General features: G+C 35.0%; 1 protein-coding gene across 3 annotated transcripts in view; it reads left to right on the top strand.

Annotated features, from left to right (window-relative positions):
• Positions 1–24,121, top strand: part of C2CD5 (C2 calcium dependent domain containing 5) — an 85,237-nt gene that overhangs the window by 34,045 nt on the left and 27,071 nt on the right. For all 3 annotated transcript variants that reach the window (XM_082634579.1, XM_082634580.1, XM_082634581.1), the window contains exons 10-13: positions 2,246–2,354; positions 14,617–14,731; positions 17,745–17,840; positions 20,903–21,094. In XM_082634579.1, coding sequence (XP_082490705.1) covers positions 2,246–2,354; positions 14,617–14,731; positions 17,745–17,840; positions 20,903–21,094 — 512 coding nt within the window. The remainder of the gene's footprint in view (positions 1–2,245; positions 2,355–14,616; positions 14,732–17,744; positions 17,841–20,902; positions 21,095–24,121) is intronic.

Consider the following 24,121-nt stretch of genomic DNA (forward strand, 5'->3'; position numbering starts at 1 on the left):
TGCTGTGACCGGCTCTAGAGTGATGCTTTCCCTCCTGTCCCTTTATCCCATCTTCTGAAATCTGGGGAGAAGAGTCAAAAAATCCTGAATAGAGAAATCATTTAGGTTCATTTTTTTCATACTTATCTAAAATCTTATATGCAGATGGTTTCCAGCATGGAATTTACCTAATTTATTTCTCAATTTTTGGTGCAAGTAGTTTTCCATTTAGCTTACAGAATTTTTATTTTCAGTGTCTCTTACCCAGAATATTTAAAATGTTAACTATCAAGATTAAGTGTAAAGTGCTTTTTTATACTTGGCCACAGTAGTTTGAGGAAATTTAAAAACTTCTGTATTCTTAAAATTGAAAAATCTTAAAGATCTAACTTATTAGGTAAAATACTAAAGTTGCCAGTAACATAAGCTTACCTGTACATTTCTCATTTAAAACTTATATTTTAAAAAATTTAGGTGAAAATAAGGAGCTATCTTGACTAACCATTTTATAATACTTTTAAGTAAAATTCTCCTCCCGTCGTCTCCCTTCTCTTCCTTTTCCTCTTCCTATCAGCTGGGCCAAACCTGTCCACTTCCATTGACTGTTTTTTTACTCCTTTTTATATAGCCTAGGTTTTTCTTGCCCTTGTTAAAGATTACTTTTAAATTCGAATGAATTTATTTCTAAATATGTATGTGTGTATATGTATACACATATATGCACACACATATTTTTTAATACTGTATCTCATGGGTTATTGAGGTGTGCAGGACTGTTTGCCTCTATGGTAAATGGCTCCAAGTTGCTATGCTGTGTGAATTATGCTTTGGTCAGTTCGTATTGTCCATGATTTAAGCAGACAATCAGTAATCTTGCTGTGTTTAATGTGCCTGCTTCTAGTAGTATTCTGTATCTCTTTATCTCCCAGCTTTTATTTGCTGCATTTAATCTGCTGTGGGTCCAGAAAAAAAGATACCAATAGATTTTAGAATATGTTCCTAACATTATACATTTATAATTACCATATATCATCATATGAATATGGTCTGTGGGGATCTCTTATGAATGAAGTACCTGAAGTTTAGTACTTGGAACCGTAACAGTTCTTTTGACTGTTGAGAGCCCTGTTTTGCTTATTTGCCAGTTCTCAGTTATGTTCTGAATAGCTGAGGCTACTGGTAAGTGACTTCTGGTTAAGTGAGCTACATTAATCTTGCAGCTAGACAGGTTGGATATTAAGTTTCCCTTACTTGCATCCAATTTGTACAACATGAGAGGCTTCTGTATTTGGGCAACCACAGGAACTCCCCTTTCTTTCTGGGTGTTGTTTCAATGAATTTCCTTTCTCTGCTTGACCATTTCTCTCTTGCATGCTTCTCTTTGTCTCTAAATTGACAAGTTTGATATCCTTGAGAGAGAAGGGGAGAATAAAGCCTAAAAGAACTTGTAGAATTTTATTGCCCCCCTTACTGTCATCTGCATACCTCTCCCCTTTCTCAATACGCATTTATGTTTTTACTTTTTTTTTCCTGCCGCCCCCATGTTGATAGAGTAAATAATCTCGCACAGTGATTCTCTGCCCACCTGAACTTGACATTGGCTCTTCTCTTCACCTTTCTACGTAGCTCTCAACCTGCTCTGTTCATCTGTGTCTCCTACTCCCTGAGTCCCACATTCTTTTCCATCTCCGGCCCCAGACCTTCAGAGTCTTTACCGGTAGCCCGGGATAGGGTATGTGTGTTGAGGGAGAGTCTACGCCCACTGAGAAGTAGATGTGGGGTAGCGGGGCAGGCAGATTCCCCCCCCCACCCGCCCTCCCGTCTCATTGCCACCTTGCATCAGAATAGGACATTGCAAGGAAGGAAGAGTGTGTTCAAATATCTTTTTTTGGGGGGGGGCACACCGTGTGGCTTGTGGGATCTTAGTTCCCCGACGAGGGTTTGAACCCGGGCCCTCGGCAGTGAGAGCAAGGAGTCCCACCCACTGGGCTGCTACGGAAGCCCCCTGTTCAAATATCTTAATTTGGAACTCTGAGAACGTTTTTTTTTCTCATTTAGAATTGATAAAAAGAGTGTTCACACATGGGAAAATGGATTTAGAACTCTAACATCCAAGAAACCTTTTAATTACAAAGCATCTGTAATGCATAATTGGTAGCCTTTTGTAAGGGGTAGAATTCATTTCCTTATGACAAGCTTTTTAACAAGCACACTTTTTGTACTTCACACATGGTCAGTTGTTTTCTTCCCCCGTTCTTTCTACTAGGAATTTCCATTTTTTACCTTGACCGCGTTTCCTCCTGGATTCCTTGTGCATGTCGGGGGAGTTGTTAGTGCACGCTCTGTGAAGCTTTTGGATCGTATCCACAATCCTGGTATGTTCTTTAGAAGTTTGTTCTCGATGTTTCATTTACTTACATTGTGATTATTAATATTGATTTTTATAATTTTTTAAGCCAAATCTATCCAGAAAGAAAAATGACAAAGTATGAACTGACGCACATTGCTCTAAAATATTTGCAGTAATCTTAATTAAAAATAATTAAACTAAGTAGAAGTATATATTTTAGTTACTTTTGTATACAGAACAAATCTTGATTCATCTTTGGCCAAGGTATATCACTTTGAGGGAATCCTTAAGTCACTCTTGAGTCAGCTATTATTTTCTTTGACCCATGCAGATAACAAATTTTACAATTTGATCATTGTGGCCATTAGCTTAAGATGTTAATTCTTTTCACTAGCAATAACTCTTTATGGATTTTGAGTAATTTCCTTATTCATAAAAGAAGTATTCTTTTAAAATGTAATTGTAAACATTGTGTAGAGTGCCTAAGAGTTTAAAAAAGGCAACTATTCTCTTTGGGTCCTTGGTTTCTTTTATGTAGCTATTTGTTCCATATAAGTGAACAAGAAAAAATAACAGCTCACTTCTTTAAAACACGGGGTCTTGATTATAAAAGTGAAGAGGCATGGAAGTCCTAGTAATTTCAAGCCCTTGGATCAAAAATGCTTTGATGATTTTTCTAAACCTAAAATAAGCATGATAAGTATGGTAGGAACTTTCCTGTGGAATCTGTTCTCACATCTCTCATTGACTAGATGCCCAATAACTTGCTCAAATCATTTATTATTTTGATCACATACCTTAAACCTGAAGTTATATTAATGTTCTTACTTGGCACATAATACAGATATGTTTTTGAAAATTTTAAATTGTCACTTTCAGTAACCTCTTCCTGGGGCTTGTACCGACAGCTATATAAAAGAGAAAAATGCTTTGAAATCATTGTATGCTAAACACAAATAGTAATTTTGAGGATATAGAGCATTACCATTCTTTTAGATTTTTAGGAAATTTAATCTGTGTCCCATGGTTTGATGTCATTTGAGTTAAGCAGAATGGAATATTTCTAGACCCTGAACAGGATTTCAGAAAAGCAAGACTAGCTAGGATTATTTAACTCTAAAGCTGAGCAAATACATCTTTTAAGCACCAGTCTTCTCTTTTTCTTCTCTGGTTTATTTTATTTTTTCCCTGTTCCTTACTTTTTGGGTCAATCTAAGATCTTACCTTAATGTAGTATTTGCGTATTCTGCAATAATTAAAAGGCACGTTTAGACTGAGGCCAGTTTACTGGATTGAGACCTTGAGGACTATGCCAAGTTTCATACCGATGTGTTTAGGAACTTGAATTATTTGGAAAGTGCGAGGAAATACTGAGTTAATACTTGACATTAACTGGGTGACCCAAGGCCAGTTACCTGTGTTTCTGTGACCCTTGACTCAAATATTTTGATAGATGGCACCCACCCGTGGATCTAATAGCTCAAAAAATTCAGGAATATATTCAGTTGTTGGTGATGTCTTCTGTTTATTGAAAACATTTTGGTGTCATCATTACTTCCATGTACTCTGAGTAAGCTGTAGAGTCTGGGAGAACAAATGAAGGTTACTTAACTAAGTTTAAGTAGAGAGCCATATTTTACATGGCATTACTTAAAAGCAACAACAACTGCTTTTGGGGGTTTTCCATGCTTGCCAGTTTATTCTAGCTGTGTAAGAAATGTAAGAATCCAGAGCCAGGGAAGAAAACACAAATCCTTCCTTATTACAGAATATGTTTTGTGTATTGTAACTACAGCTCATCCATTCTCTTCCTTTCCTTCTCTATCAGAATATTTTTTCAATTCACATAGAGAAATTCTCAGTTACTAATGTTTTATTTCCCAGAAGACTGTGGGCATATACATATAAATACTTTAATGTTATATAAGTTGTATTTCAGTTTTGTTTTATTTTCAGTTAAACACAAATTAATTACATAGTCTAATGGTCGAGTTATATTATTTTGATATAGTCATCACATTCTTTGTATTGTTTTTTTTGTATGTGTATTATGCATTAAAAAGGAACATTTGCTTAACATTTTCTTAATCTCCAGGCCCCTTAAATAATTATTCATGAAAAAATTTTAATTTTGAAAAGAGCTGAATGTTAAAACAAAACAAAACTCAGTTAGCATCTACCATAATGATGATGTATTAATTTTATGACACTGAGTTACTCTGCCAAGAGAAAATTATGATGGATGAGGTGCATGTGCTAATGTTAAAAGTGCTGTATTGGACTCTCAGATGAGTCTTGCAGCTATTTTTTGACTAGTGAATATGGGAAATTTTCTTTTCACACTGAGTGTAAAAGGAAAAGTCTTATTTTAAAATCACAACCACCTACTAACTCTATGGGTTGTTATTTTGGAGTTATTTCTTTTAGAACTTCCTCTTTTTAAACACTAAGCAAACAGGGTCATACAATAAGGGAAAGAATGGGGTGGTTTTGAAAAGATAATTATCTTTAATTAGACTTTAGTTAATGTTAGATTATGATAGCATGTTCCTTCTTCTCTGTCTATTTCTACTTCTTATTAACTCTGCTGTCTGTGTCTTTCTAGTTCCTGTCAAGTGGTGTTGTCAATTGTGTTCTTATTTGTAGTGTTTTTTGTTTTTTTCTTACTATTCTGCACCTAAAACTGATCTACTAATTTGCTGTTTTGAACTCAGCCTTTGTCGGAATTATGGGTAACACAAGATCTTACAAACTGCTAGACTGGAATAGTTTCAATTCAGGTATTTTAATGGTCATTCAGTACTACATATGCTGACAAAAATTATGGCAGCTCAGTGAAGTTTTTAGAAATGTTCTAGATTAAATAGGCTTAATGTCAATTCAGTTATACAGATACATTTTGTAATACGTATGTGATAACTTTTGTAATCTCCATGGAAATGGCAAACATAAAAATGTATTAACTAAAATGAATTAATCAAAACCATAGAAATACCATAAATTATGAATGACTTCTGTTAGGTGATTAGCTTTCAGAATGATAATTTTAAATTATATTTATTACATTTTGGACAGTTTTTTTCATATCAGGTAAATGACACTGGCATTAGCTTTGTGATTAAGGAAATAGTAATTGTTAAATATATATTATAAGTATTAAATGACTAGTTTAATAATTGTAAAGTATATTTAAACTTCAATTGAGATTTGATTATAATATATTTAGTGCTCTATAAGTATTATAAAAGTATAACAGCATTTTTATTTATAATTCTAGAGTGTTCCAAAATTTGGTAAGTAAGAGCAGATTTTGGGGGGATTAACAGCTTTCATAAGCTTTCCTACTTCCCCTTCGAAATGAGAATATATTTTTTCTTTTTAAGTAATTTTACATATGAATATAGTTTGTAGCTTTTAAAGAAACTAAACTAAGATAGCTTTACAGCTGATGATGTGGTTTAGAGTCAAAGGCAATTTTTCTTTTTGATAAAAGCATGTTCTCTTAATATAAATATCTACATTTTTATGTTATTTCTATTTTAGATTTAAATTAAATAATAGAGCCATTTTCATTTAGTATAAGAAACTGGTATTTTCCTATAGAACTTTTTCAGTTAATTGCGTCAGAAAGTACATCTATTTACAGAAAAATAAAAACAGAAACACCAGGAGGCTTAGCATTTGAGATAATATCCCATAATCTTTCCAATATTGTAAACTTTGTTTGTTCTTAGGAGTCCAGGATGTAAGTTCTGATGTAAGTAGTGCATGTTTGACTATGAAGTAACTCATGTTCATCATGTAGATTTACCTAAAGTCAGTCTAGTCCACAATCTGATCAAGTCCAACCTTTGCAGGTTTAGACGGACATCAATTGGTAAATCTTTGGGGAAATTACCTCTATTTCCTATCCAGGTTTTTGCCAGCATGTTATCACATTGATTAGAATTAATCATTTGTAATGTCATGCTTTATACTTAATTTTTAGTGAGAAATTAAAAGTACCCTGCTGGATTCATTTAATAAAAATAAGAATATATTTTTAAAACATAGGCAGATTAGGGTAGTGGGCAGAGAAAAAGGCTAATTACATAAGAACAGGACATTCAGGGCATCAATCATTAATAATTTAAGGAGGCTGAAACCTTGTGAGGGCAAAGATGTTTAGAATGAGAGATGTATTAAATGACAGAACAGTTTTGGAAAAGTGGAAAAGGCAAAAGTTAAATCTTGTAGACATAATAAAGACTTTGTCTCATGAAAGCAGAATTACAGAATTTGGTGAGGAAAAACATGGTTGAGGAAGCAGTATATCTTGCCATCATTTAAAATAAAGTCCAGTAGTAAGTATAAGAAAGAAAAGGTGGATATGTTATAGCATATTAACAGATGACGCTTTTAGTTTAATGTGCTCATAGTTGTATGCTTTTGATTGAGGTGTTAGAATCTTTTGATTCTAATTGAGGTGTTAGAATATTTTGATAATAGTTGGCACATATTCAGAAACCAGGTTTTTTCAGATACTAGTTTCAGAAAAATAACTTGATAATTCAGAAAAAAAGTGATTTATTTGGTAAATATATTCATATCATTTATATATTTTTCTCCATCATTAGGGAATATTTAGCCACTCCTGTCCTGTATTACCATAGAAAATTAAGAATTGACCACATCAGTAAGAAAAGTAGTTGTTGATACAGTTTTTATTAATGCTAGAAACTGTTCATCAATATTGTATTTTCTGGACTCTCTGAATACCAGGTGTTAGATGCCTTCCAAGAGAAAAGAGAAGGGAACACATGGTAGTCAAACATACTTACTAATTATTAGACATTCCTATTTCAGAAACATTAAAATGTGGAAAGATATAGGAAAACATTTTATATCACACAATAGTATTTCATGAAATACGATATATCATGCACACATTTATTAGAATTTATTTTGTGCCATACAGTTCACTAGGTAATAGGTGTGCAAAGGTGCCAGTCCTCCTATTTTCAGAAAGCTCTTATTCTGGGAGGATAGAAGAATATGTAAATGGCTTACTGTGTGTTATGGAGTGATACAAGATACAGAGTTAAAGAGGAAGGCAGGATTAACTCTGTGTGGCAGGGAAGCTTATAGAGGTGGTAATTCTTGAGCTCAGTGTTGGATGGTATATGGGAGATTCACGCAGATTTATTTTCAGACAGTGTATTTGGAGCCATGTTAATACATTCTTTGAATGTAGTTCTGAAACTTCAAGCATTTGCAAAACAATATCCTAGCCATTACTCATTCGATGATGTTTATTACATAGCTACTTCATACTTATTTTAAGTTTTTTGCCTTTAATACAGAATGTCTTGGTTAGTTTACCTTTTTTTTTCCTGCCCCCTTTTCTCCTGCTTTGTTGCCTTAGTTTGTGTTAACTACAAGTGATAGAAAATATTTTTATAGAGCAGGAAGAAGGGAACTCAGTATCTGAGAATTTATTTAAAAATTATTACCTTTTCTTACCTTGTTTCTTATTTTTTTGGCCTGGTAACAGACTTTGAGAAAGACAAGATGAATCTTGCTGCTAGGAAGGAGGATGTAACATTTGCAGATCTGTATGTGACATGCCAGGAACAGGAGGTGCATAGGAATAAGACAGGGTAGCCCATGGCCACATTTGCATTAAATCATTGACTAGAGGTTGGAGAATGGATTTAAAAGCAGCAAGACTAGAGACAGGGAGCCCAGTTAGTAGACTGCAGTGGTACTGGCCAGATAAGTGACCTAGGATTTGGTGGTAATAGGAGAGCGAAAGGTTTATAGTGCACTTACTATGTACTACATACTCTTCTAAGTGCTTTATGGTAGTAGGTCATTTAATCCTCAAAACACAACCCTGACATAGGTATTATTCCTATTTTGTAGATGAGCAATATGAAACGTAGCAGTTTCCCCAAAGTAAAATAGAAAGTGACTGAGCCACACTATCAACCTTACTACTTTGGCTTCAGGACTTACACTGGTAACCATAAATTTACAAACTGTTTATAATGTAAAATCCACAGGACTTGGTGATTAGTAGGATGTGGCGAGTGAAACAGGCTCTTGGCAACTTTCAGCTGAGAGAAAAAGATAGATTATGGTTATTCCACATGTCTACAAGTCTGACATCCCAGGGGGCATGTGGAAACTCAAGTCTATTTGAAAGTTCAGTTGTAAACTTTTTTTTTTTTTTTTTTTTTTTTTTTTTTTTTTTTTTTGCTGTACGCGGGCCTCTCACTGTTGTGGCCTCTCCCGTTGCGGAGCACAGGCTCCGGACGCACAGGCTCAGCGGCCATGGCTCACGGGCCCAGCCGCTCCGCGGCATATGGGATCCTCCCAGACCGGGGCACGAACCCGTATCCCCTGCATCGGCAGGCGGACTCTCAACCACTGCGCCACCAGGGAGGCCCCAGTTGTAAACTTTTAAGAGTAAATTTTCATAGCCCGAGCTTATTGTTTCTCAGATGGCTATGATCTTTTTTTTTTTTCTTCTGAGTTTACCACTAAAGGTATTTCTGAATAGCTCACACATATATGTTTCTTAATTAGTAATAGTCTCAGTGAGTTGAGGAAAATTTGTTATTCTTTCTTGTGTAGGATGCATGTCAGCTTAGGTAATTTTTTCAGGAAGTGACAAGAGGAAATATAAAGTAGTTATATAATGTGGTTTGAAAAGTACTAGTTTGAAATAGCTTTTAAACTTAGACAATATTTTTAAGAGTGTTTTTAAGTCCTGAGTTAGTAAAACAAGGTGTTTGAAACTAGGTAACTTTTCTTTTGTTTCTGAGAATATTCTAAAAAGTTTTTTTTTTTAAGTTTTAGACAGATTGTAGATTTTAAGACATATTAGACTGAAGATTTTCTCAATCTTATAGTAAGTGAACTTTGGCTAGTGATAATGCAAGCTCTAGATTAGTGGTTTGAATTTAGAATATATTACTCTTTTTTGTTAGTTTTTAGAACTGTAGTTTAGAAATTTCACTTTATTTTGGGGGCAAAAATTAATAGTTAAAACCTAAGAAATGTATAGTTACTGCTTCAAAAATATTTAATTTTAACAAAATACGAGTCAGCTGACATATAAGGAAATATTTATAGAATATACATATCAGTCTGATCATGCAAATTTTTCTTCAGTGGTTGTTTGTGGAGTGCCCACCATGTCTTGAGCACAATGCTGGGGATTGGGAACACCAGTGTTCATGCAGTGTAAATCCTCATCCTTTTTACATACCTGGTCTAGGCTTTTTCTTATACTATTTTACTGTGTTTGTGTGTGTGTGTTCGTTAAATGGAGATGGGCTTTCTTGGAACTTGAATTCTGCTGATGATCTCAGCAATTATTATTTTTCTGCGTCTGAGAGACACTCATGAGCAGCTGTGCAAACTAAGCCTAAAGTAGTTAAGCAGATTTTGGTTTTCAGTATTTTAATAAGATTTTCAGGAAATAGATATATAGAGTTCAAGAAGGCATAAATATAGCATGCGCGATATGTGAGCTTTTCTTTATAATGTGACATATAACTGTAATAGATAATTTTCTCTCTATACATAATGTAATGATATTCATTACTTTTCATTCTTTACTATCTGTTAAAAAAAAGTCAGATGGGTAATCTCCTTAAGTGTGAAATTTCACTCTTTTCATATATATGTATATGTAAAGTGTAACTGGATATTCCGTTACATTATTTTAATGTAACATGTAAATGTAATATATCATTCTCTCTCTGTGTAAAATAATGTAACTGGTCGCCAGTTACATTATATATAAAGAGTGAAATTTCACAATCAAGGAGTAGATTACATATTTGACTTTTTTTTTACAAATAGTAAAGACTCCAGTTTGATCCAACATGGATTGTATCCCAGCCACCATCGTAACATTATAAATTACTATGTCTTGAAGTTTGCTATGACTTTGCACATCACTTCTTCTATAGTGAGACTCTTCTTTTTAGTCTGTATTGAATCACCACCCAGTTTAAGGTTGTATACTCCCTTGAACCTGAACTCTCTAATTTCTGTTTCATTAGGGGAAATATATCTTCTTCAAAAGGTTGTTTTGGGTTGGAATATTAATTTCAGGTATTTGAGAATGTAACTTTTTGTGCCGTCCATTAACAAGATACACTCTCATGGGCTTCCCTGGTGGCACAGTGGTTGAGAGTCCGCCTGCCGATGCAGGGGACACGGGTTTGTGCCCCGGTCTGGGAGGATCGGAGCGGCTGGGCCCGTGAGCCATGGCCGCTGAGCCTGCACGTCCGGAGCCTGTGCTCCGCAACAGGAGAGGCCACAGCAGTGAGAGGCCTGCATACCGCAAAAAAAAAAAAAAAAAAAAAAAAGATACACTATCATTGTACTGAAAATCCTACCTAACACTTCATCTTCTCTTGCTTATTTAAAAATTAGATTGAATAACTATCCATTTTCTGTTTTTCTTTCGACTAGATTAAAGGATTCCCAAGGACAGAGTTATTCTCTTCGAGAGCTATATAAAAATAGAACTAAATTGAACACTTTAGGTAGTCAGCATTTCTTAGTTGCAAGTGTGTAATTGCCTAAAATCTCAAAGGGATTCAGTTTTATAAAAGCATGTTATGTTGAGTTGTTCACTTCTTTACTTTTTGAGGTGTAAACTATTACTGTCATTTTAGGATTCTTTACCAGTGTCACCTTACTTCAAAAACAAGATAAAATGCTAAAACGATGGCAAGATATCAAGCTATGGCCATGCTCTAGACAAGTAACAGTAGTAAAATGAATTGACTGTGGTGTCAACCCAGGCGTGAAGACAACATTACCCCTAAAAAAGGCATCAGTGAGGTATTGATCTAGATAGAGCTCAGTTCATGCCTACAATTAAAAGGATATAGTAAAAGATTTGTGATATTAACAATGAAGAGTTTTGACCCTTAGAAGAAAAACAGAATAGTATGAAATATAGTTTGTATAAATAAATAACTTTTAATATCTCCTAAAGTGATAATCTTTTTATAATTATAAATAATTCTATAGATTATTGGGAGGAGCATGGTATTTAAAGTGAAAATATTTTTTTCTTGACATCTCTGAAATGTTTATTTGCAACCCTCGCATCTCAGCTGTATATCCTTCAAGTGACCAAATTGTATCCAGTTTCATATATGGCATGTATAGTTGCCAGTAAATTTTTAAGCCAGACTCTTTGTTTTGCCTTTTATATAAGTATGGTAAATCCTTAGTTTTTACTTTTGTAGGGTGAATAAAACACTTCAAATTCACTAGTGTGTTTCCTGTAAGAAATGTAATTAGCTGTTTCTAAGCTTTAAAAATTCCATTAATAGAGATTAAATACTATGATATTTCTCAATTTTCAGTGGTAGTAAGTTAGGCTGAGTTATGATTACTACTTGACTTTTCTCTGGCTCATCTCTGGCATTAAGTATAAACTAGGCTTTGAAGATAAATTTAATTTTTCTGTAATATTAAATAAATTGATTTATCCTAATTTTATCTTAATTAACCCCTAAATTCAATAGCCAAAAAGTTCCTTTGACTTCTTGCTTACAGTTGTAGGTAATTATTGTTATTGTTAATCCATTTACTAGTTTGTGATTAAGTGCTCCCTACTGTATGCTTGCCTTGCTTTCACCTAGAATCTAGGGCCATTACTTTCTGTAACCATTTCAGTGAGCTGCCATAGTTTTCAGTCTGTACTGTCACCTGATCCAAGCATGCGCCAAAACATCCACTGTTTCTGGCTCTTGTCTGCTGAATCTGCTTTGCAAAACCCTTCGTTCTTTGAGCTTTTGCTTTAGCCAAAAACCAAATTTAAGAAATTCTTTGGAGTGTGGACATATGCCATTTGCTTCCTTAGCCCCCCTGTTATGTAACTCTTTAGCTTTTATTAAGCTTGTAAATACTTTATTAAGTACAACAGTGGCATCCCCATGTGTAATTGTGTGGCTCATGTGTCAAAATAAAGGCTGCTTGTGAACTTGTCAGAAGAGAATGAATGCTGTACTTGCACTGCATTCAGCATTTTTTCTTGTTTTTTTTTTTTTTTTTAAATCAGCCACTTATTCTTTCATAGTGTTTGGTTTAATTATCTGATTATTTTATGTATTATACCAAGGTAAGTTTGATGTAAAAAACCTTTGTATTCTGTGTGCTTACATGTATCTCATAGTAATTATTATTACATATTTTTCCATTTAGGCTTGCTGGCCTTTCTAAATAAATAGATCTTGAACTTAAAATAAGTAACTTCCTCCATTTTTCATTAATTTAAACAACAATATTGTGGATTACTTCCTGTAAAATTCATTTTTAAAACAGAAAAGCTACCATGTATTACTTGCAGCAAGATGTAGGCAAACCTAATGTGAGAAATCTAAAAACGTAGTATATGATTATTTGGTTTAGCAAGTAATATTGTAAACTACCGGAATGATTTAAAAAGTAAATAGCATGTTCTACTATTAAATTTTAGAAAAGTTAGACTTTTCATTTTACATAGTTTTTCAGGAAAATAATTATTTTCTAAACTGAAATATATTTCTCTTATTTGTGATATCTATTTTCAAAGAATCATAAGTACTTTGATAGATTGATCAGCTACTTGAATATATATCATCTTATGATATAAAATTTCCCTATTAGGAAAGGATGATGTTAAATAGATATCCGAATTGGTCTGAAAACATGTATGTCCTAAAAAGAATAGATTTGAAAGTGTATTTGTGCTGTTGACGTCTACATGTCAGTTAGGAATATGAAGAAGTTCTTTAACATAGTAGCGTATGTGCAAAATAGGGCTACCTAATTGTCTCACACATTCCTTAATTCATAATATTGATTGCTAACACCATATTGTAGTATTTTCTGTTTCTTTTCCTTCTTTATCTTGTACTCTGATCTTTTCCTGAGTTTCCTGGAGTTTGCCTTTCTTTCTTTTCTTCTGAAAGAAAGTTTTAGGGTAGCTCTGTATTGGATCCAAAACTTTAAATCAAGAACTGGCTGGCATCATTTGTAGTTCTGGCTTTTATCTCCTCATTTCTCCCCTTTGCTGATCTCCTCCCTGTGGAGGTGATCATAGGAATGTGAGCTATACCAAGGCTTTTAACCTTTCTTTACTTTGCTGTCTTCAGTATTTCACTAGTGAGTATGATTCTACTTATTCTACTTATTTTGAAAAACGTATTTGAAAACTGCATAAGTACTGAAATTCAAAAAAGAAGGCTTTTGGATTGTTTGATTTTTCAGTCTTATTAGTGCCTTTTATGTGGAAAATTTACAGTAAGAACTTAGCATATTATTTAGAGTTGTTTTTTTCTATTCCAAATTGTTCCCAAACGGAATTGCCACAAAAAGAAACAAATTAGGATATGCTGATTATAGACCGTTTCTGTTTTTAACATCTTTGCACTTAAAAAGTTGCTATATATGCAGCTGCTGTTCACCAGTAGTTTGCAGCTAAATGCAAGTGATTAGGAAGTATGTGTGACAGATGCTCCATCTATAATGCTCCATTACAAGCAATATTGGACTCCTCTATGGTAATAAAATGCAATTCTGTGATTCTAAAGCATTTTCTTAATGACAGAGCCATTTATGGAGTTACAGTGTTCTATCTGAAATTTGTCCTTATATACATTAACCAGATTCTTTGTATTAATCTTTTAAATGTATTTGCTTTCCTTATTTTGCATTGTCCAGTCCCTTTATTTCTTGCCACTTTGCTTCAGGACCCATATCTCTTTAGAAGAATGGCTACAGATGGCTTTCTGCTTTTTAACATTGACAAATCTTTGTCTTGGAAAGAACCCAGAATATAGCGCATTATAAAAAATAGGTACCAGGAAATGAAATCAGAATTTAAGTTAAAGTTATGGATATGACTCATAAGGTATCCACTCAGTGAGGTGAGACATAGGATGTCCTTTTAGGTTAAGATTGGAATCTGGAAACTCTGGGTCTACCTTTCAAGTTGTATCTAATAAAATACATCCCTATAGATGTCCCTTAAAGTAATAAAGCAAATAGAACTAGGTGGTTTATCTTCTAGCAATCGAGTTTAAAATGTTAAACTTTTTGAGAAGTAGCATTAAATTAAAATGTTAATAAGCTTTTTGAGAAGTAGCATTTTAAAGATGTGAAGTTTTAAAAACTGTTGTAGAATAGTACTTCTTTGCCTTCCAGAGTATGCTTATTTTAAACATTTCTTGTTCAGATAGACAATGTGCTATATTGAGTATTGAACTGATTTAAAATTTATTTTTCAGATGAACCAGAAACTCGAGATGCGTGGTGGGCAGAAATCAGACAAGAAATAAAATCACATGCCAAAGCATTAGGCTGTCATGCTGTAGTGGGCTACAGTGAATCAACTAGCATCTGGTAAATGAAAACAACTTGATTTTCTAGATGCTGTAAGTTACAGATTGTCATCTGAAAGGGGGAGAGCTTTATGCAGATACAGGGAAAAGAAGAATAGTGGAGTGGTCCAGGAGGATGGGCTTTTTTAGAGTATATCACACCGAGGTTCATACGCCATTTTTGCTACTTAATTAATGTGAAACTTTGGGAAAGTTACTCTACTCCTGTGAGCCCCAGTTTGTACACTGAAGTGGAGATGATAACTGCCTATCAGTTAAGGTTATTGAGGGATTAAATGAGAATATAATACTGGCACATAGCAAGTATTAACTCTAGGCCTACTTTACTCCAGTATGTGACTCCGCTAACTCCTTCCTCTGGGATTTTGGAACCCTTGATCTATTGTAACTGAACTTGCCATGTGTCTTTAAAATTCATTGTAAACTCTTTCTGCCTTCTTTTACTAACTGTAACTTAACTTTCTCCTGCCAACAAGTCATCCTTTCTTTCTTTTTTTTTTTTTTTTTTTTGCGGTACACGGGCCTCTCACTGTTGTGGCCTCTCCCGTTGCGGAGCACAGGCTCCGGACGCGCAGGCTCAGCGGCCATGGCTCACGGGCCCAGCCGCTCCGCAGCATGTGGGATCCTCCCAGACCAGGGCATGAACCCGTGTCCCCTGCATCGGCAGGTGGACTCTCAACCACTGCACCACCAGGGAAGCCCACAAATCATCCTTTCTAACTCTACCCAGTTAAGAAGGGACTTGCGTACTCTTAGTTCTCAATCCACTTTTCTCCTCCCTTTCATTTGGACAGCCTCTCCTCCTTAACGTCCATGCCATTCCACAGTTCAGAATTTTCTACCTCCAAAACTTTCTTCTGCCTTGTTCATTACTGCTTGGCCCATCTCCTCCAGTTAAACAAGGTTATCTCCCTTCTAACAGCCTGGCATTGTACTTTCTCATTCTCAAATCCTCTGTCCCCACGTGACTTTCAGCCTTATTTTGGACCTCACTGTCACTTGAAACTGCTTCTCTTTAAAAATTTGAAACCATAAAGTTTCCCTCTTGGATCACAACTTAATATTTTCCCACCCATCCCATTTGCTCATTTACACCTACTTTGTCTTGACCCTTATCCTACCCAAGAGTTTTCCCAGCTCCTTACATAGGTTCTGACTTGACTTGCTATCTGCCATCCTTGAACCCTACTTCCCACTCGTTCAGAAGTTTGTATTGGATGTCATCTAGAAACTGTGTGACCTTCTGCTGTCTTCTTTTTCCACTTTGTGCTGGATAATTCTTACTGCCAGCTATTACATGGATAACTCTCTGGTGGTGGTGGTGATCATTTTTGTTGGAGAAAAAATGATTAGACTGTAGTAAATGAGGATGTTACAGAGCCATGCTGTTTCGTCTTCTGAGGACCCTTTCTTTTCCTTTGCAGACCCTTGAACTGCTGTATTCCCATAGTAGCTGTTCTACTTTTGTTAAACTACTGACTTTGTTATGCTTATCCTGCCTTACTCCCCAGTAGGTTATTGCTTATTGCTTGCTTATTCATGGATTTCGTGTCATGCGCTCTCCGGTCTTAGGGATATGGTTTTAAAAGACCTAGTTCTTGCCATCAGATTCACATTCTCCTGGAGAGTTATGACAAGTATAATATATTTTATGATAGAGACATCCTAGGATGCTTTAGGATCTCAGAAGGCTGGAGGTTAGAATTAGGATTAGAAGAAAGGGTGAAGGAAGTAACTGAAGCTTGAACTGAATCTTGGGAGATGAGCATGAGTTATATCAATGAAGAAAAAGGCATAGGGAGGGTTTTCAAGGTGAAAAGACTAGCATGTGGAGAAGGCCAGAGGTGTAGATCAGTGGCTGGAGATAAAGCACAGTTGCAGGAGTCTATAGAAATGAGTTCAATTAATTTACTTAGAAGTTTGCATTCACCTGATACAAACTTCTCTTTTCCCTCTAGACCTCAAAATATCATTGTCTTTAAATCCTGTCTTTACTAGTTTTTTCTGTTCTAACCCATCCTACTTACTATTACTGAATTCAGTTCCCTGAAACGCATACCTTGAAATGCACACCTGCTCTTGTAGCTCCTTGATTTGGCGCCTTCTGTGGCTCCCTGTTACTTTTTCTGACGTTCTCAGTGCCCACTTAAACATTGTAAGCCTGGCCTCTTACAGACCATTTCTTTTATATCCTTTCTTCTGGTCCATTTACTCTTTGTTTCCAGCATTTTGTCCCTAGGCTGCTACTTTTCTCATTAGCTTTGGGTGATCTCATTCAATAATTATGTTGATTGTTTAATTTTTTGGTTTTCAAGCTGGGTGGTATGTAATCAAGAGTTTCAAAGAATTCTTTTGAAAATCAGTTTTTATCATACATATAATGATGTAGCATAAGCTCTGTTTAGTTTATTTTGTATTTTATTTGTTTCAGATATCTTTTTATTATTAAGTTTGAATTAAGCTATAACAATATTGATATTTACATAGTTGTGCTTTTAGAATAATTTTAATAAAATTCAATATACATTTAAAGAGTATTTTAATACAGTTTGATGGGTTATTGCTGGATTCAGCAATATAGTTTATTACTACCTTTATTTTGAAACATTCCACTCTTTATCAGCTTTACCATATTTTAAAGGAATCACACTGCTGTATTTAAAATAAAATGCCTTTCCATGGAAAAATAAAAAAATAAAAAACAAACAAAGAAAATAAAGGAATCAGTTGTCATTAATATGTTTTTATATCTTTTTAAAATATCTTTAATATCTTTTTTTAATATCTTTATCTTGTACAATTTTTAAATAAGAAAGAATTCTTATCCTTTCCATTTTAACAACATCACTTCTGTTTTCTATTCTAGGTTTAGGAGGTAATCCTGTGATATTAATATTTAGTAGAGTCTAACTTTAAATTTAAATTGTCACCCTTGTAATCACTTTGATATTTAACATTTTCCAAAGTTAGATTCCCTGAAAATGTTAACTTGTTTATGTTTTTTTCTTTTGTAGTGAAGAGGTCTGTATTTTATCTGCATCCGGCACAGCAGCTGTACTGAACCCTAGATTTCTGCAGGATGGCACCGTGGAGGGCTGTTTGGAACAGAGGTTGTCATGACATCCTGGCTTATTTTCCTTAAGGGCAGAGAAGGGAGAGGTTGACTTTCTTCCTCTCAGAGCTGGGCTAGTCCTTCTCTATGAGGGTGGGTTATAGGCGTGCAATTTTGAAATCAGGACCAGGCACTTTACTGATTTTTACTTAATCCGTAGCAACAAAGAAGTGTTGGGTTCTGCACTGTATGACACATCATTATTTCTAATATCTTGATAAATGACACATATGATTACCAATCGAAGGATTTCAAGTATACATTTTTTTGTTTGCTACAGTGTAGAAATAATTTATTTTATTTGAGTTTTCTCTTCCTTTCCTTTTCCTTTCTCTTACCTCCAAAACAGGAAAAGGTCATGAAACAATTTTCATAAAATTCTTAATTTACAAAACAATCAAAACACTATGTTATCCGAAAATTATGTATAAAAGCTTCAATTATGTTATAAAACTTCATGAAATATAACTTTAATATATGTGAAAGAGAAAGTAAAAATGAAAGCATTAGGTAAAATGAGATTACTTTTTGGTTTATTTGATTATTTTTTAATCTGTTAAAATCTGTCCCTTTAATCTGTCCCTTTAATCTGTTAGCTTCCATAAATGTCATAAGTATTTTCCATAAAACGAAGTTATCAAATATATATACAAAAAACTATTAGTTTGGTACCAGAGTTTGCCCAAATAATATAAATTTTAAATACTCCTTGCCCTACACTATGCATATTTATTTTCCCCCAGTATTAATGTATTAGTGTATATTAAGGAAGAAAGCAAAAAAAATTCTGTATGTGATCAAATTTAGTATAAATTTGCAAGTCTCTGTATAGCAAAGAAAGATATGCTAGCTCTGGTAGGCACACAGAAGACCTTGGTCAGTTTCTTCTTTTGTCAGTATTAAAAATGGGTTTGACCATAATATATTTCTGAGCATTAAAAGTCATGGTAAATAGGAAAGTGGAGGTGGGACATTTTGAAGTATATTGAACAATTGGAATATTCCTTTGAGAAAACTGACTTTGCCAGTGAGTTGTCCCAGTCCTGTCATATAGTTCTCACCTGTGTCAATAGATTCCATTCTTCACTAGATGGAAGCCTACTTAAACAAACAGCCTTTCCCATCCAGATTGGTTGTTTCAGTATTGTGGCTTGGATGGACACAGCTCTCTTGAATGGCAGTCTGATGCAACAGATACCATCCCTACTTGTAAAAGAGGAAAATGTCTTTTTCTTTCTGCTATGAAATTATTAGTGCTTAAGTAGAGAAAATTTGAAAAATGTAGGAGAGTAGAAGGAAGAAAAAAATTCCCTAGGGTATGAGTATTCAAAGATAATGCCTTTTGTACATTTCATATTTCAAATGCTTTCATAAATTTTAGCACTTTTATTTTTTATGCCTTATGATGTTACACCACTTATGTTCAAATTTCTGTGAGGTGTTTAGTTAAAAATTGCCCCAGTTTTCATCTTTCTGTGTCCCCTTGTAACACATGGGCTTTGGATTCAAACAAACTGGCATAAAAATCTGAGGTCTGCTACTTAGTACTTAGTGTGACTGAGCAAGTTACTTAATATCTCAGCTTGGTTTCAGGCCAAGTGGAACTAGTTTTTGTTGCTCTCTGTTGGGTGTTATATTACAGGGAGTGAGTATTTAGCTATAGTTTTCTTACTTAATCTTCAAAAAAACCAAAAAAGACCCTTTCTAGGTGGTTATTGTTGTTGCACTTTTATAGAGGAGGCTCTGAGAGGTTAAATGACTTGCTCAGAGTCACACGGCTCTGCCCAGATCTGTCTGATTCCCCTGTTACTTCTAATAGGCGAGACTGCCATCTCAACAATAAAAGAATAATATCTGGGAGAAACTTAATTTGATTTAGAGGGTTATTGTGAAAATTCAGTGAAATAATATATACAAAGAATCTACAGAAAGCCTGACTCCTGGTAGGCGTTGTATGAGTTTTCTGTTCCCTTTTTAATGTGTCTACTTGCCAAATTTCAACTTTTATTTTTTTAAATTAAAAAAAATTTTTTTTATTTTTTGTGGTACGCGGGCCTCTCACTGTTGTGGCCTCTCCCGTTGCGGAGCACAGGCTCCGGACGCACAGGCCCAGCGGCCATGGCTCACAAGCCCAGCCGCTCTGCGGCATGTGGGGTCTTCCCAGACCGGGGCATGAACCCGTGTCCCCTGCATTGGCAGGCGGACTGTCAACCACTGCGCCACCAGGGGAGCCCCCAAATTTCAACTTTTAAAGGGTTACTTTAGATGAAAGGGATTGGAGAACCCACATCTTACCAGAGCCATAGAAGATGTGGCTGTGTGAAAGCTGGGATTTCTCCATGGAGCTTCCCTCTGTTTCCCTTCCTGTTCTCCTCATTTCCTCATATTTAATGACTGAATGATTAAATACTTAATCATTCTAAAATGATTTCATAAACAGCACAGTACAACAGACATTTTGCAATGAATGGGGAGGTTGTGGGTTGTTCATTTTTGCTTTATGTATGATGGATATTCATTTCTGAAACACAGGTGTTTTGGTTTCGCAGAAATGCTAAAACAGACATCATAAATTAGAAACTTTAGAGTATGCCTGGCTTTAACTTACATTTTTTCCTCTTAAATAGATTTGTTTTTAACCATAGATTTTTTTCAAATTGTTAGGTTGGTTAAAAAGTTTTTTTTCTTAGGAATTATTTTGTGATTTTTTTTGTGTTATCTTTGTCACACAGTAGAAAAATGTCACACTTATTGTCTAGCCATTTGTTTTTATGTTGTATCCCAAAGGAAAAGCCATTGGAATGATTGTGGTTTTTGTCAGGTGATAAGTAATCAAACATAAGAATTGATGCAAAATGACTCTACTTGTATAAGCCTCTTCTTTCATAGCACAGTGCATGGTTCTGATTTCCTGGTCATTTCTTATCAGTCATAGTGGTACCTACTATGGTCGAAGTTGTGGTGTAGTATGTATACAAGTACTGGATTTGTAATATATGTTTTTGAAAAAATGCATAGAATTTTCAAGAATACCTTTTTTTCTTAATGTATTCTTAATAGGCTAGAAGAAAATTTGCCTGCAGGCTGTGGATTTTGCCATATACCATATGATGAACTGAATATGCCATTTCCAGCTCATCTCACATATTGCTATAACTGCAGGAAACAAAAAGTTCCCGATGTTCTCTTTACAACTGTAGACCTCCCAATGGATGCAGCAGTTATTGGAAAAGGTTGTCTCATCCAAGCAAGGTATGTTTGTGAAGATGGTATTTGGGGTCCTTGAAGGAGCATAGGGTATGGAGTCAAATAGACGTATTTTCAAATATCTGCTGCTTCCTACCTGTGTGATCCTGGGAAGGCTTGGCAATTCTATCTGAACCTCTTATTTTACTGTATGGGAAATATGGAGGAAAAATATCCTCTTTATGAAACTCAGATAAGTTTATATGCAAAAGCAGTTTTAAACATTGAAATTCTGTACAAATGTGTATTATTATGAGGATTATTAATTAACCTGTTGCAGGCTGGGGGTGTGACTCGGTATGCTTTAATGACATTAAATATCTAATACATTGTGGAAATTGACTTTTTCGTCTTTTTAAGAACAGTGCTATGTGGTGTTTCCTTTACAACTTCAGTTAGCTGTTAAGAGTTCCTTTTAAAGTGTACTGGAATAGGAAATGCTAAATTATGGTTGGCACACAGGAAACAGCTGCAGCTATCTAGGTCACCAACAACTGCCAGCCTACCAAATCCATTGAGCATTTCTGTCCTCATTTTACTTAACATCTCAGCAATGATCACACACTTGATCATTTTCTCCTTCTTGAAACTTTTGATTTCACAATGCCACACCTCCTCCTTTTTACTACCTTTATGTATAGTCTTCAGTCTCCTTGTTGATTCCTCCTCATTTCTTGTTCCTTGAGAGCCGTGAGTTTGGACCCCCTTTCAAAGCTTTCTCCCTAGTTGAACTCATCAACTCCTATAAGTCTGTATGCTGTCTGTAAGTCTAGGACTCCCAAATTTATAGCTCTAGTCCAGAACTTTCTTGTGAGTTTCAGACCCATATACTTTCCTGTCTGCTTTACACATCATTTTCTTAGGCATCTCATACTTGTTCCAAATTGAACTGCTGATTTTTTCCATTTCTTTCTTTGGTCTTTACTGTTTTAATAAGTGATACTTGCTCTATCCAGTTCTTTCTTCCAGATATGGTATTCTACCTCCCCATATCAAAGTTATTACAAAGGCATGTTACATCTTCTTCTAAAGTATGTTTCTAATCCTTTTGCTTTCATTCCCTGTTGCATCTTAGACCTTCCATTTAGGATTGTTTTTCTTTTGCTTGAGTTATCTTGAGTATTTTTTTTGGTGGATCTGCTGGTGGTGAGCTGTCTATTTTTACTTGTCTGAAAATGAGTCTATTTTATCTTTAAAAGATATTTTGGGCTGGCAGTTATTTTCTTTAAGCACACTGAAGATACCCTTCCACTGCCTTCTGGCTTTCATTGCGACTGTTGAGAAATAACCTATTAGACTAAATGTTGTTCCTTTGAACTTTGTCTATTTTTTCCCCTCAGGCTGTGTGTGAGCTATTTTATTTGTCTTTGGTTTCTGCAGTTTCCCTATAAAGTGTTAGGTATGGAGTTCTCTTTATCCTAATTGTTATACCTTGGGCTTCTTGAATCTGTAGATTGGTGTCTTTCATGAATTAAAAAAATTTTTTAGGTTCTGTGTTTCATTTGTTCTCTCTTCTTGATACTCCAATTAAAAGTATGTTAGACTTTCTCACTGCCTCCTCTATGTCTGTTATTTTCTTGTCTTATGTTTTTTAATCTTTTTGTTTATGTTATATTTTGGATATTTTCTTGTTTATCTTTCAATTCTTTAATTTTCTCTTCAGCTGTCTTTAATATGCTATTACACCGAATAATTGGGTTTTTAAATTTTTGATAATCTATTTTTATTCCAAGAAGTTTTATTTTGTTCTTTTTCAAATATATCATATACTATAGTCTATGATTGATTCTGTAACTGATGATTTTAATATCTAAAATCTTCTTTTTCTGTTATTTCTGCTGGTTACTGTTCATTATGTTTTACCTGCTTTGACTCACAGAAAGTTACAAAAATTGTATAGAGTCCTGTGTACCCTTCAATGAGCTTCCCCCATTGGGGACATCTCATACAGCTGTAGTATAGTATCAACTAGGAAATTGACATTGTTATAATACTGTTAACTATGCTACAGACCTTATTCAGTTTTACACTTTTTTAAACTTGCATTCATTTATGTATTTGTGTATATATGTATAGGTCTATGCAGTTTTATCCCACAAATAGATTTGTGTAAACCACCACCGCAGTCAAGATACAGAACTGTCCCACCACCACAAAAGAATTTCCTTATGCTACCTCCTTATGTTTGTACCCTGCACTGCTCCTTGCCCTGGTCCTGTGATGCTTTTAGAAAGATTTTTAAAGATGTAGTTTATTCAGTTTTTTTTTTTTTTTTTTCTGTTTTAGGTAAGAGGGAATTAGTCTTCATCAGCAGTTCTCAGAGTGTGGTACCTAGACCAATAGCATCACCATCTTTGGGGGACCGTATAGAAATGCAAATTCTCAGGTCATGTGCCAGACCTGTTGAATCGGAAACTCTGGGGATGGTAATTGTTTTTTAACAAGCCCTCCAGGTGGTTCTGATGCAAGGCAGAGTTTGAGAACTATTGTCCTAAATAGCCTGGCTTGCCAATTTGGGGATCTTTCCTTCATCTTCACAGCTACCTTTTTTAGTCCAAGCTCTCATTGTCTCTTACCTAAATTTAAGCCTCTTGTCTGCCATCCCCACATCATTTCTCTTATCTTTACTCCATTCTCTGTGTAGCAGTATAAACGATGTCCTAAAATATACTTTGGATCGTGTTACTACCTAAAACCTATGTGGGGGTTCCCATTGCTGGCAGAATAAAATCAAACTCCTCACCATGACCCGAAGCCCCTAACATGCTCATGCCCATGCTTAACTGCACCCTCATCTGTGCTGCCCTCACCCTTGCTCACTTCACTTGATCCACAGTGGTCTCCTTTTGGTTCTTCTAATATGCCAGCTCCATTCCGTCATTGTCTTTTTCCAGCGCTCTCAATTCCATCGTGCTTTTAAGATCCCAGTTCAGGTGTCATCTCTGCTGTGAGGCCTTATGTTGAGTTATTCTCACTTTTCTTCACCTGGTTTATTTTCTGCACAGACTGGATTCTTAAGCTTTATCTGTGGTT

The sequence above is a fragment of the Mesoplodon mirus genome, assembly GCF_964341445.2.
Source record: "Mesoplodon mirus genome assembly, chromosome: 11".
Lineage (NCBI taxonomy): Eukaryota > Metazoa > Chordata > Mammalia > Artiodactyla > Ziphiidae > Mesoplodon > Mesoplodon mirus.